This window comes from Cynoglossus semilaevis, chromosome 19 (genome assembly GCF_000523025.1).
Source record: "Cynoglossus semilaevis isolate Cse_v1.0 chromosome 19, Cse_v1.0, whole genome shotgun sequence".
NCBI lineage: Eukaryota > Metazoa > Chordata > Actinopteri > Pleuronectiformes > Cynoglossidae > Cynoglossus > Cynoglossus semilaevis.
In genome coordinates, this window is record NC_024325.1 from 3,979,977 (window position 1) to 3,993,775 (window position 13,799).

General features: G+C 37.5%; 2 protein-coding genes across 2 annotated transcripts in view; both read left to right on the forward strand.

Moving 5' to 3' along the window:
• Positions 1 to 238: 238 nt before the first annotated feature.
• Positions 239 to 10,619, forward strand: pigl (phosphatidylinositol glycan anchor biosynthesis, class L). Its single transcript, XM_008332376.3, has 7 exons — positions 239 to 644; positions 1,135 to 1,234; positions 6,319 to 6,409; positions 7,272 to 7,339; positions 8,968 to 8,999; positions 9,634 to 9,767; positions 9,969 to 10,619. The coding sequence occupies exons 1-7, from the start codon at positions 386 to 388 to the stop codon at positions 10,095 to 10,097; spliced, it is 813 nt and encodes a 270-aa protein (XP_008330598.1). The 5' UTR covers positions 239 to 385; the 3' UTR covers positions 10,098 to 10,619.
• Positions 10,620 to 12,556: 1,937 nt separating this feature from the next.
• Positions 12,557 to 13,799, forward strand: part of ubb (ubiquitin B) — a 6,955-nt gene continuing 5,712 nt past the window's right edge. The window contains 2 exon segments of the mRNA XM_025065426.1: positions 12,557 to 12,712; positions 13,265 to 13,789. Of these exon segments, the coding sequence (XP_024921194.1) occupies positions 13,269 to 13,789 (521 nt within the window). The 5' untranslated portion in view covers positions 12,557 to 12,712; positions 13,265 to 13,268.

Consider the following 13,799-nt stretch of genomic DNA (forward strand, 5'->3'; position numbering starts at 1 on the left):
CCTGCCAGGATAACGGGGTGTTACAATCAAATGGACCCTCAGCGATATCTGTAATGTAGTTTTTTATTTGCACGCAATTTGTAAAGAAATATTGGAGTGTATATATTCTTTAAAAAATTATCTGATTTTTGTTTAATTCAATTATAGCTTCTCTTCCCCGCTAAAAAGAAAGCAACCCGAACTCTATGTGCGCAAAACATTAATTCTTTGGGCGAAAATTACTCAGTCTACGTTTGTTTTTAGTTCAATTACTATTTAAATCGTAAAAGCATTACGCTAAAAACGTAAAAAAGAAAAGAAAAACAGAACTTGTTATTTACAAGTGGAAGATATTTTTACTGGCGTTTGTTTGCACACGGAATGTTTAGAACGACGGTCAAAAATAATGAGTGTCTTCTTGATAGCGTGTATAGTTTTGTCCTATCTTTTTTGGATCAAATGCATTTATCGTCACCATCCGAAGACTTTAAAGAAGTCTTTGAAACATCTAATGACTGTCGGAGCAGGCAGCGAAACAGCTGTATCTGACGTCCGAGCCCTGATTGTTACTGCACACCCGGATGATGAATGTATGTTCTTCGCGCCGACGATCATACGACTGCTGCAATTAAAAGCCAGCGTTCATTTGTTATGTTTGTCAGAAGGTACGTTTACGCTGTGGACTGCACCATTAAGCACATTTATATTTGAAATAACTCATCATGTAAAGCGAAATCCGCTCACGACCATATCTTTTACTCTCCAGTCAAAACAAAACAAAATTACTAAGCTTCTGTGGAAAGCACGATGGACATGATACTCAACAACACTTAATGCAATATATTACAGAGAATTTCTGTTCTGTTTTTTATTCTCATTAAATCATGTAGTATAGGTCAAATACTGGTCTTGGTATCGCCTGCAAAATAAAATAAAAAAAAACCTTACAAACACATTATAAACTATAGGACTCTTAAAGGAACGTGTCCTAATATGAGGAATAAAAGTAATGAAATCATTTTAAATTTTAATGTTTTTCAAAAATATTACTAGTGTTACATTGACTGTAATGGTGTACCAAAAATTGTATACGTTACATTTTAGAGGCTGAAATGATTCCAAATGTCGTCTGATATTCTTTTACATATCTTACAGGTAACTACTACAATCAAGGAGCTCAGCGAAAGCAAGAACTGTGTGACAGCTGTGCTGTTTTGGGAATACCAGCCTCGCAAATTACTATAGTCCAACATAAGTGAGCAGCCGTTTGCACGGAAAACCTTTTATCAAGATTTCATTTGAGTGCCTTGAAAACATTAAACTGTTTATGTTTTACATGCCCATTGATTACTTAAAATTTAGTTTTAGAGATTTTTGATTGTTAGCCATACAACCAAGATAGCAACATTTTCCAGAGCTGTGTTTAAACCAGCCAGAATTTCACTCCATTCCATAGGTAATACCTAAAGACAGTGGCACATTGTGATCAGTGGATGCCTCACAGTGTCTCTGTGTTTACATTGCAATGTTATGGTGGATAGTTATTTAATATTTTAAGCCTTCTTTCTTAAGCAAAAAAAATGCAAGAAAAGTGGGTAATATTGAGGATGTACTTAATGCTTGAACTCATTACATGGATGTAAGTGAAAGAAGTTTTGAGCCGACACATGGATTTAATTTTTTTTAAATTCTAATCTGATATAAGGAACCCCACCAGACCAGAACAGAGATTAACCACTAACTTTGAAAATCTGATTTTTCTATTTACTGTTTTGACAAGTTACGGTGAAGGAAGTGTTTACAGTTCCATAAAATAATTTAAAAACAGATGCAGTTTTTTTTTCATCTTTTGCATCTGATACTGATTTTCCCAATATTTTTCATGTAAGCCTGTTTGAGCAACAATTATTTGAATTACAGGCTCAACTCTAAGTTAAAAGCAATCCAAGAAAACCCTTTAGGTTTTTTCTACACCAAATAAAATGATTAATTAAATTAATAAAATATCTTATTTAATGTAATTGATTATAGAAACAAATTTAATTGTCGGTTGGTGGCGACGCCTCCAATTTATTAGAGCTGTAATTTATCTAAAGCTCATCTCAATCTTAAATATTGCAACAGTATTGTTTAACAGGTAGAAAAGACAACTTAATTTTTTTTTTATCTCCCTTTTGTTTTGTTTTTCTTGCAACTGTCAAACTTTCCATCTCCTTGCTTTAGCTCTTGACAAGGTCAGGTTACTGAGGCAAACCTGCAACTTCATTTGAAAATGTTTGCGGTTTCTGAGAACCCTGGTCAGCCAAACAAGTGTGTGCATACACATTGGCTCGTACTCTGCGCTAACCTGGATCTGGCAGTATTGGGCTGGCAGTCTGCCAAGGTCACTTGCACAAACGAACGTTGTCGGTATGTGCGTCTGTGACTTCACAGATTTATCAGGTTGTGCACACAACATATTGCTGAACTTTGGTCCTGGTGCTGTCTGCACTCCTGTTGAACTGAAGTTGAGCCCATTTTCCCTTTTTGTGTTTGTTGTTTGCCTCAAGCACACAACTAATAAGCCCCAGTCACCCAAACCAATCTCTCTCTCTCTCACACACACACACACACTCTCTCGCTCTCTATCTCTCTAACCTATCTATCATTCTTTCTCTCGCTACCAACCCCCTTTTCCCTTCTCCGTCGTTGCTCCCTCTCCTCTCTCACCCCTCTTTTTCCTGTCAATGTCTGCCAAGGGCCGTAGGATACGTTTTGGCAGTGATGTGATCTCCGCTAATGTAGGTCATTGCTGACTGTTTTCCGCTACACGTGTTGTCTTTTACAAGGTTAGCCAGATTCTGTGAGTGCTCTTTGCGGGTTCCATCCATACATGTGTGTCTGGTCATCCTAAAAGTCACGTCTTCTCACTTTGTTTGTTGATTATTTTTCTTCAGAAGAAACAATGGTTGGAGTTAGAGGTGCACAATAGAAATACATTTCATTTGTTAACGTACACTTTCACAAATAGGATGTGTACTTGTGGATATTCTCAGTCATCCAGGTCGTCATAATGATCTCAAAAGCAGTTTTAAAAGTAGACAACCGGACTCACCTCAAGTCAATTGAAGACGTCTCATCCGAGAGGCTTCATCAGTTCTACGTCTGTTCTGCATGATTCATCAGTTCTAAACATAGAACTGTGAGTCGAGTTGCCTACTTTTAAAACTGCTTTTGAAATAAGAGTGAGTTCTCTGTGAACTATTTACTCACGTGGTGTCAAAGAAAAAATAGTAGACAATTATGTCACAAACATAAGATGGCAAAAAAAAACATGGTGCACAATATTGTTGTCAAGAACAGGCTTCCCTTGCTGAAACTGCCTGAAATGAGAAAGATTAAATGTTTGCATGATTACATAGCATAGGCCAAAATACATCTACATTTGTTATAACTTAACAAATGTGACTAAAATGTGACTTTGTTTGTGATGTGGCATTATATCGATAGATCCCTGAAAGGACACACAAAATCCACAAAATAAATGCATCCACAAAATAAGCACTGTTATCCGAGCTTACCAGTGACCAATGATGATGTGTCTGGTGCCGGTCCATAGGTCATTTGGTAAAGGGCCACAGTGGGACACTGAAAAAAAAAAGTACTCATCTGCTAAGTAGCTATAACACTCGTTTCTCCTTTTCTCATTTCTCATTCTTACACAACCTTTAAACATACATTGATCATTGGCTTGCTGTAAATTAGTTCTAGGTAATTGTATGCACACATGGCAAATTGTGAGTAATAATGGAGTGATATTTCTTATTATCATAAGGAAAATCAAACAGGGACCACTTTGTAGTGGTTCTGCCTTACACTCCAGTGTATGCCCCAGTGGACCCATACGTCTAATTTTCCTTTTGTAAGTTGTTTCTGGATACAAATGTATGCTAAATGCATGAATGTAAATGTAATTCTATGGAACAGTGGTTTTCAATTATTTTCTAAGAACTGGATAACATGTATATATTTTTTTCTGTACAAGCCACTGTATGAGTTGCTGCCACCTAGTGACTGGAGGCTTGTTATCATTCAAGCATTACAGCAGTGGTACGCTTATGTACATCATCATTCAAGCATTGCAGCAGTGGTACGCTTATGTACATTGTGCCATATTCCATTAGAAGCCCCTCACGCCCCCCCGCATGGCATCTCACCGCGCCCCCAGTATTTGAGAAGTACTGCTATTGAAGAAGGTGCAAACATTGCCACTTTACAAACAGCAACTTTGCAACAATTAGTACTTTTTGTTTCGGGGAACAATTTCAAATTTATTTCAAGCGTATTTAATAAAAATTTTTTTTTTTTAAATTTAAAATAATTTAAAAAAAACAACAACTTACTTTGTTATTGTGACTGATGATTAAAAGAACATAAGTGTTTTACCAATTGTACATTTTCAGTTTTTACGGCATTGTTTGTAACTCCATGGTTTCTACACAGGTCAATTTATTTTTACTCATTATTTTTTAAAAATTTTGAATACTATGTAATTATATATATATATATATTTATGTATATACATATATATGTATATACATAAATATATATATATATATACGTATATACATATACATATACATATACATATATATGTTGATTTAACTCTCTGCTTCTCTAGACATACTATTTTCGAGTCTGTGTTTGTCGAACTTGCATTGCACATCTCTATTATGACCAATGTACCAATGAGCCGAATTCATCAAAAAACATGACATCCAAATTTTACGCAGTTAAAAAAAAAAAAGGAAATTAATTTTGTTGTTGAATAACAACTAAGAATCCTAGGTCCATTTGTCTGATTAAGGATAAAACTGCAGCTTTGTGTAAAAAAAAAAACATCTAACAACTTGCATATTATGGGTGCATTGTGAAAAAGTAGTAGCATTTCAGATGTTCCCAGCAGGATGCATCATCCTCCTGTGTGTGTGTGTGTAGAAGTCTGGCAGTTCCACAGGCCTGTGGTCCATGTGACCAGATTAAACTGGTCTCTCTCTCTCTATCTCTCTTTCTTTCTCTATCTGTCTCTGTCTCTCTCTCTGTGGGACACAGGTTTTTTTTCTGGGCCAAAGTTGAACAGCTGCATATAAGATGCCTGTAAGCAATTAGACGTCCAAATTCACAGCTCCAAAGGCAGGCCCAGGAGGTTACTCTAGGACAAGCTGTTGCCATGGCAGAGTTGACACTTGGCCTGCATCATGCTTGAGAAAGGTCAGGTGTCTTGTGTCTTTTGTTCATTTTTCTCTCCGCCCCCACCCTCCTCTTTGCAAACTCATACTTCGTTTCACTTGTCAAGCTTCGAGACAATACTAAATAATAAATGAAAAAAAGCAGGAGTGCTGACAACCACAGCAGAAATTTGGGTTTGAAATTATTATTATGTGAAGGTTTTGTTGACGTTTGGTCAGAAATGTGTGCATGAATTTGTACATGAGACATGATAAAATCCACATTGTTAAAAACAATATAAAGCCGTGCGCTCACCGGCTTTATATTGTGTTTATGCGGGTTACGGGACTCAAAGTGACACAGCTGCATATCTACACAATGACAGACAGTTTTGAACCATCTTTCACCTTTTGACTCTCTGCCCCGAATCACTTGGACGTAGCCAAGGTCACCCTTCTGTCCATCTATAAGGCATTTCAACTGTCCAGGGTCATTGTTTGTGGTGAAGGTGGGGGGTGGATCATTGGAATCCAATTGCACTTTTTTTCATCATTTGGCTGGCTTTGACTTGATACTCGGGTGCGACATATATTCAAATATATAATTTCACGGTTGTTATTTTCACACTAACAGCAGCTAGAGGGCACTTTAGGCTTGAGTACTAGTATCTGCTACTCCTGTACCAGTAAATATATTTACATGTTTGTTATTTTGACACTGACAGCCACTAGAGGGCACCGGTGCGACTTATAGTACAGAGTGATTTATATGGGTTTTATTTCTTCTTCGTACAGAGTGATTTATATGGGTTTTATTTTGACTGGTGCGACTTATATTCCAAATAAACAGTTGAAAGGGGTTGAAAGTCTTTACAATGAACAAAAACTATACACTGTACAGTAAATAAGTATGAGAATAGCACACTTCAGTCATTCGGAACAGTCATATGTTGATGTCTGAGCTTAGTGGTCTTTGGTAAGTCCCTCACAGTGCTTAGCTGAAGACCAGCAGTAGGGGATTCCAGATCACTCCATCTCCTTTTGTTGCCCTTCAGGGCTCAACTCAGTGCTTTATGAAAAAAACAAACAAACACAAAACCATACAAATAGCCATGTTTCCTTTGCTCTGCAGAGATCTTCCTGATGATCCAAAAGCCAAATGGAGCATCGCATTGGTCTCTTCTGTGATTATGAAGCATTTGAGGACTCACTCCTTCAACATGGTATGCGATGCTCTGTGTCATTTCCTGATTGACGTCATAAAGCACAGTTGCTGTTATGTATGCTAGGTTTGTTATATGGCCCCACAACGTCCTACCCCATTTCCGTTGTGGTATGGGTTTTAATCCTCTCAGCCTCCATCATTTTTTTCTCACACAGCACTCTGTAGTTTAGGTCATTTTAAAATAAGGGAAAATTGTCTGCCGCAGTAGAAATGTCGTACCGGATCTGTGTTTACATAGAGATTGTTATCAGCCCTGATGCGGTGCTGAGCTATTTACTAAAAGGAATGTTGCAAAGTTTGAATCAAAGAATGTTGTCCTAGTCTCTCTGTCAGGGAGAGCAGAAACAGTCAAAGCTTTGAAAGATATAACGCACAACAGTGCTTTTTAGGATGAGAAAGGCCACATTGGGCAGTGGTGACTTGAGTGAGTAAATCACAATTCATACGCTGTAGTTCATATTCTAATCAAATGTCATCTGGAATGCATGTCGCCAGGCATTCTGGTGAAATGGAAATACCAGCAATTAATCCCAAGAGAAACGCATTTCTAATCGCTAAGAAATTGTTGTCTTGATTTACAGTACTAAAGCATAGCTAGTCTTTAGTCAAGCTCTTTTCCTCTGACCTGTTTTTTTACTAGCCCCTTCGAGTGTGTAACTATGCACAGAAAAGGGTTTTTAAACATCAGTTGTCAGCTGCCAAGCAGCTCCGCAGTCAGACACAGGAAGACTTTCTTCAAAGCCACCAAAATCTCTTACTATCCAGCTTCCAGCTTTTGCTCTTTGCCTCAGTTTATTTGAATTCATTGTAGCTGCCCACACGCTGGTTTTTACCTAATGTGGTTTATTTCGACATTGAAGGTTCTGACCTTCGATGGAAAAGGAGTGAGTGGCCATGCGAATCACATCTCCATCTACAATGCAGTCAGGTATAGAAACTAAAATGTTACATTTTTTTTCTGTATGGCGACTGCTATTGATATCTAAATCCAATTGGAAACATTTCAGTCCTTTTTAACACCATAGTAGGTTAATATACAATTCAAATTCATTTCAAGAGCAAGACCATGTCGGTCAAAGAAGTTGATAGATAGATAGATAGATAGATGGATGGATAGATGGATAGATGGATAGATGGATGGATAGATGGATGGATAGATAGATGGATGGATAGATAGATGGATGGATAGATGGATAGATTGATAGATAGATAGATAGATAGATAGATAGATAGATAGATAGATAGATAGATAGATAGATAGATTGATTGATTGATTGATTGATTCAGGAAATTTAGGAATGTATTCAAGACCCAGGATAATAATATTTGGGTATCTGGTGGGTTAAGTTTGCTATGTTATGGGTTGCTTAAAAATATGCTTGATGTAAATAAAATCCTCTACTGGAACTATCAACACACTAAATGTGTTTCTTTCACTTAGGTGATTGTATTGTGTTATTATAATTGTTTTTGGGTTTTTTTTGTTACACAGAAATCAAGACAATGATACACCATAATAGTCTTCCATATCCCTTATAAAAAGATACACCATAATAGTCTTCCATATCCCCATAAAAAAATAAATAACTGAACTTGACCAGAATAAATATGTGTAAAATATAAAATAAAAATAATGTTAGATTTTTTTTTTAAAAAGTTCCAGTTTTCTACCATAAAAATAAATCTTGTAAGGGAAAATCCTGTGAGGGGAAATTACCCAGGCCATTAAAAAAATGGGTTCAAACCATCACACCCAGGCAACGATAACAAAGATTTACTATGGATTAAGAGAATTGTTATCATTTGAACATGTTTTGAAAAATGTATTCTAAAGCTTGAACTTTATTTTTGCTAAACCTACAAAAGAAATAAAGAAAACCTACAAAACCTAAACTATGCATTCAAGCACTTTGCTGTCATAAAATGTTTCTTTACTAAAATGCCATTATGTGGCTTGCACACCAGCACACAAAACCAGGTCACACGACAGTTAAAACTCTGTCCAGGAAAAAACCCGAACATTCGCACATCAACATTCATCTCTCCCCACAAACACACACACACACACACTCCATGTTTTTCAGAAATGGTCTCTTACATAACTGAGAGGTCATCCAAACAGTTCTCTGAGGCACTTGGCTGTGCTCACAGAGAGCAGTAGTAAATCCTGTCTTGAAATCTTGAAGTGGCAAAGTGGTGGAGCAGTTTTGGTTCGGTGAAGCCAACAAAGCAAAGTTTCATCAGATAAAATCAGATGTTTGTGTGTGTGTGTGTGTGTTTTGCACTGTGAAGTTTGCATGGTTGTTCTGGTATTGTGCAGGTTTTCCCTGTGTGAGATTACACGCTATTGTAATATGTAGGTTAAGGAAATAAAATATGACATATTTCACTGGTAAAATGTATAAAAATGTGAACAAAGAATGATGTGAAAATATAAACCATCTTTTGAAACAGTGATTCGCCAAAACACAGTCCATGTCAATGGGTTGCATTATCTCTCTAAGTACAATGTGTAATATTGTGGTGTGATTTTCTTCCCTTTTTTTGGACGTACAGCCATCTTGCTTTCACTGGACAAGTGCCTCAAGGTAGGTTTGACAGTAATCAGTGATTTCGGTAACACAGACCATGTTTATGAATAAATGCGTAAGCTCAGGCAGCTCTATAAAAAAAAAAAAATAAATGCGTAAGCTCAGGCAGCTCTAAAAAAAACAAACAGTTTATACCAGGAGAGTCAACGGTGGCCATCTCCCCTTAGCGTAGCAGACTAAATTGTTTGTTGACGTACAGCGCCCTCCCCTGTTCACAATGTTTACAAAAGTGTTGCTCAACAAGTTGGTCCGCATGTACTGTAGCAGCGTAAGGGCCAGGTATACGTGCCCTCAAAGTCAAAGTAAGCTTTCCAAATGAGAGAGTAGATTTGTATGTGTCTGCGCAACTTCAAATGTTGGGAAGGTGATGTCTATGAGGATTTTTTTTCAAAAGAAGAAAGTAGGTTTGTGAAAGAGAACCATGTCAGTACAGGATGCCCCGTTTTCCCAAAGGCTGGGCCTTTGTATAGTAGTTAATCACATTTAATATCTTATCTGTTTTGCTATGCTGCTAAATGACATTCAGTTCCAGTTTTGAGGCTACTTTGTTTAGAGTCTAGAGACCTTTGTCTGCCCGGAGCTCTTAAATTGTGATGTTGTCCGCTAACTCGCTCTCTGTCTGTTCACCCAGACTGTTGTTTGCTCTCCCTGGTGACTGTTGACCTCTTCAGGAAGTATATCTTCTTCCTGGATCTTCCCCTCAGCTGGCTGTTGACCTCCAGTCTCTGCTGCACTATAAGCTGCCAGGGTTACATGCAGGCCAAAGTAAGGAGGTTTGCTGCCAGGAATATGTTTTTTAACAGATGCAGGATTATTGCTGTTCAACAAAGGCAGGGATACATTGAGAGTGTTAGTCAAGGATTTATAGAATGCTCGGGTTACACAGGACAAGTACATACTGTATACACACACATGTTTATTGGTTTTGCTTTGTATTACCTACCTGTCTCTCCTTTTGTCTTTCAGGCCGCGATGCTTTGTCATCGCTCTCAGTTGCTGTGGTTTCGTTACCTATACGTTACCTTCTCACGCTACATGTTCACAAACACGTTCAGAATAATCCCGCATGGACCAAAGGACTTTAAGATTTATTAAATGTTTATTCTTTGACCGATACTACTGCTAATCAAATTGTTTACAGATTTGTGAAGTGGAATGTTTTTGACCTTTTCTCTCTTTTTTTTAGTTACTGTTTCTAAATAAACTTTTCATAAATCATATTTTTTTACCTCAGGATTATAATGTGTAATAGTTATAATAGACTTGACATGGTTAAAAAATGTGGTGGAGCTTTTCATTCTCATCTTGTAAATGTACTTTTGTCATGATAGAAAAAATATATTACTGAATAAATATATTGAAATGTTTTATAGCTGCTATGTTTTTTTGTTTTTTTTTTAATCTAGGGCATGTCCACACATGTCTCTAAAATCTTGTGAACTCGCATGCTCCCTCTAACCCCCATCACACAAACATTCTTCATAGTTACACTCCACCCAGTACCTGGATGGAGGTGGAGCAGTTAGATACAATAGCAAGAAAGAGGCCATTCATTAGTTTCTGTAAGAAAACACAGGCAAATATACTGTATGACACTCTGGGTGACACTCCAGTAACGTCATTATTGATACATGAATATAAATAGATGTACTTTATTTATCCCAGGCTGGGAAATTACAGGGATATGTTCCTGGTGTGCAACAACCATAAAACTGCAGCAGGGACAAGGACAATTTGGAGTAAACATAGCAAAACAAATGTCAAGAGTCAACATGCTGGGTGTTGAAATATGTTTACAACACTTGTTGTGAGTGTCTCATGAGCAGGGGTCATACGATGAAAACAATTTTGTGGGGAAACTTTATGCTCTTCTAGTTTTACATATAGAGGTATTAGTTTTAATAAAGGTAACTTTGTAGGTTGTTTCTCTGATATTGATTTACTACGTAATAACAATGATTTTATTTATTTATATTTAAATATAAATAAACTAAATGTGTGAATGTTTACATGTACAAACGTGCAATTGAATACACAGAGGGACATCTAGGGACTTTACTTTGTAAAGTAAGATAAAAGGAATCCGTTTGTACCTTGTTGCTTAAACAACTTCTGACAAAACCAGTCCAGCGTGTTGTGGGGAAAACTGATGACGTGGAACTTAGCATTTCCAAGAAAAGCAACCAACCTTCTGGAAAACATGCGACCAAAGTCAAAGTCCACCTCTAATTTTTATATTTTCAGTTTCTGACAGGTTGCCCTAAATCAAATTTAATTTAAAAAGCTAAATGTCAGTTTCCACAGTTATAAGTGTTTGTTCTACTTCTTAAAAGGTTGTTTTTGCTGGAACACTTTGAGGCAGCCTTTTATTATTCCGAGTAAAAGGGCAGGGCTGGCGACAGCCCCAACGCATTCATCAGTGACTGAATCATGCAGACACCCAGCTCAGCAAAGGGCCCAAGGCGGTGCCTCACGAGTTGGGTGTCATATGACATATGGGGCAAGGGAATGCTGTGACCCAAATACATAAATTAGGACTGTACTGCTCTATTATATCTATCATCCAAAAATAGGACTCTAACTCTTTATTGTGTTGTTTTGTTTCATTTACAGTGATATCTGAATGTTTTGAGCTTAACACCAAAACAAAGTGACTAGCTGTTTATGTTAGTATATAAATTACAATATAGTGGCAATTTGTCTTTCTAACACATTTAGATACTATGATGTAGGTTCTGTAGGATTTGTTTTATATAAGACAGAATCCTCACAACAGCTGTAGAAGAAGAACCTTCCAAATAACAGATTTCAAACAATAAGTAGACTTTGGCACCTGAACTGAGAGAATTTTCTGGACTGTCAGCATTAAAATACAATTTACCTCTGTATTAACTTAAATAAATATAACACTTAAAATGAAGTAAAGAGATAAAGGGAACGCTATACTGTTAATTCCATACCCCATTCATAATCAGTTTACATCCTTCACAGAAGTCACAGAACGTTTGCATGCCAGACATTCACTGTAAGTACTCATAAGTAAGATAAGCATGCCAGACATTCACTGTAAGTACTCTATTAATTGCAGCAACATTTATTTTGATGTTCCACGTAAAAAGAAATCAAATATACTAATGTACTACAACTATATATTAAACGTTTGTACACCATTTGTTGATGTTATTTTTCTTTGCCCCTTTTGCTCGAATCGAGGTTGACAGATAGGTTAAACATTAATCTGCGCTGAAATTGCAATATCATTATCTGTATCTTGGGCAGTGAATTACAGATACCGTCCCACAGCAACCAGTCGCTAATCAAACAAACAAACAAACGGTGTCAACCAATCAGAAGATCGGACAATGTCCGCGTGACGTTGCGTTTCTGGAATATTCTGGAACCGGAAACTGACAACAAAACGTTGGTATGTATTCGCACTTTGGCTGTTGTTTTTAAACATATATAAATGAAAACGGGTTCCTTTCGACAGATTATGATTCAATGTGTATTACTCTGAAAATGCCTTCAAATGCATATTGCATTGTATGTTTCGAAGCATTTGGGACTATTTTTTCCGCGGATGGATATCATCGTGTGGCGTGTAGAGTCTTGTATAAAAGTCACTGCCTGCGCAGTACAACGTAGATTTCTTCAAGCAAACGGAAGAGCTTTTAAGCAGCAGAACTAGAAGACCGACATCTTCGTTACTAGTGAGTATAAAAACTATACTGACGTTGACTCTGGATAAAATTAAGATATTGCAGTATTTGTTGGCCTGTTTTATGTCAATGTGTTGCCTTAGGTATTTAAAATATATTTATTCAACGGGATGTCCCTTTCGAAGTCATAGTAACTGTTTATTATATTGTTTTGTGTTGACTATATCTTTATTGGTTTTACTAACGTTTTTTTTTAACTTAAATTTAGTTTGTTATATTCCTTTTTCGGCTTAACCGCCACAGTGTGTGTGGTGATTCAACTAGGCCACGGCAATGACTCAACATAAGTGTCGTCCATTAGCTGGAATAGTCCGTTGAACAATAGGAGCGGCTGCGCTACCTCAAAATGGCGCTCAGACTATAAAGGCTGTTATGGTTACTATAATTAAATATAATGTTAATCATTGATTATAGTTTTACTGAACGATACTTGATGTTTGAATTTTTTTTATGTATACCCTTATCATATTTGTATTTGGTAAATGCGTGAACCTACTTTTTTCTTTTGTTCTAAACTGCGCTCTTTTTGTTTGTTTGTAAAAGAACAATGCAGATCTTTGTAAAGACCCTCACTGGCAAGACCATCACCCTTGAGGTTGAGCCAAGTGACACTATTGAGAATGTGAAGGCAAAGATCCAGGACAAGGAAGGCATTCCCCCCGATCAGCAAAGGCTGATCTTTGCTGGCAAACAGCTGGAAGATGGCCGCCCCCTCTCTGACTACAACATCCAGAAAGAGTCCACCCTCCATCTTGTCCTGCGTCTTAGGGGTGGCATGCAGATCTTCGTCAAAACCCTCACTGGCAAGACCATTACCCTTGAGGTTGAGCCCAGTGACACCATTGAGAATGTGAAGGCCAAAATCCAGGACAAGGAAGGCATTCCCCCTGATCAGCAGAGGCTGATCTTTGCTGGCAAACAGCTGGAAGATGGCCGCACCCTCTCTGACTACAACATCCAGAAAGAATCCACCCTCCATCTTGTCCTGCGTCTTAGGGGTGGCATGCAGATCTTCGTCAAAACCCTCACTGGCAAGACCATTACCCTTGAGGTTGAGCCCAGTGACACCTCCACCCTC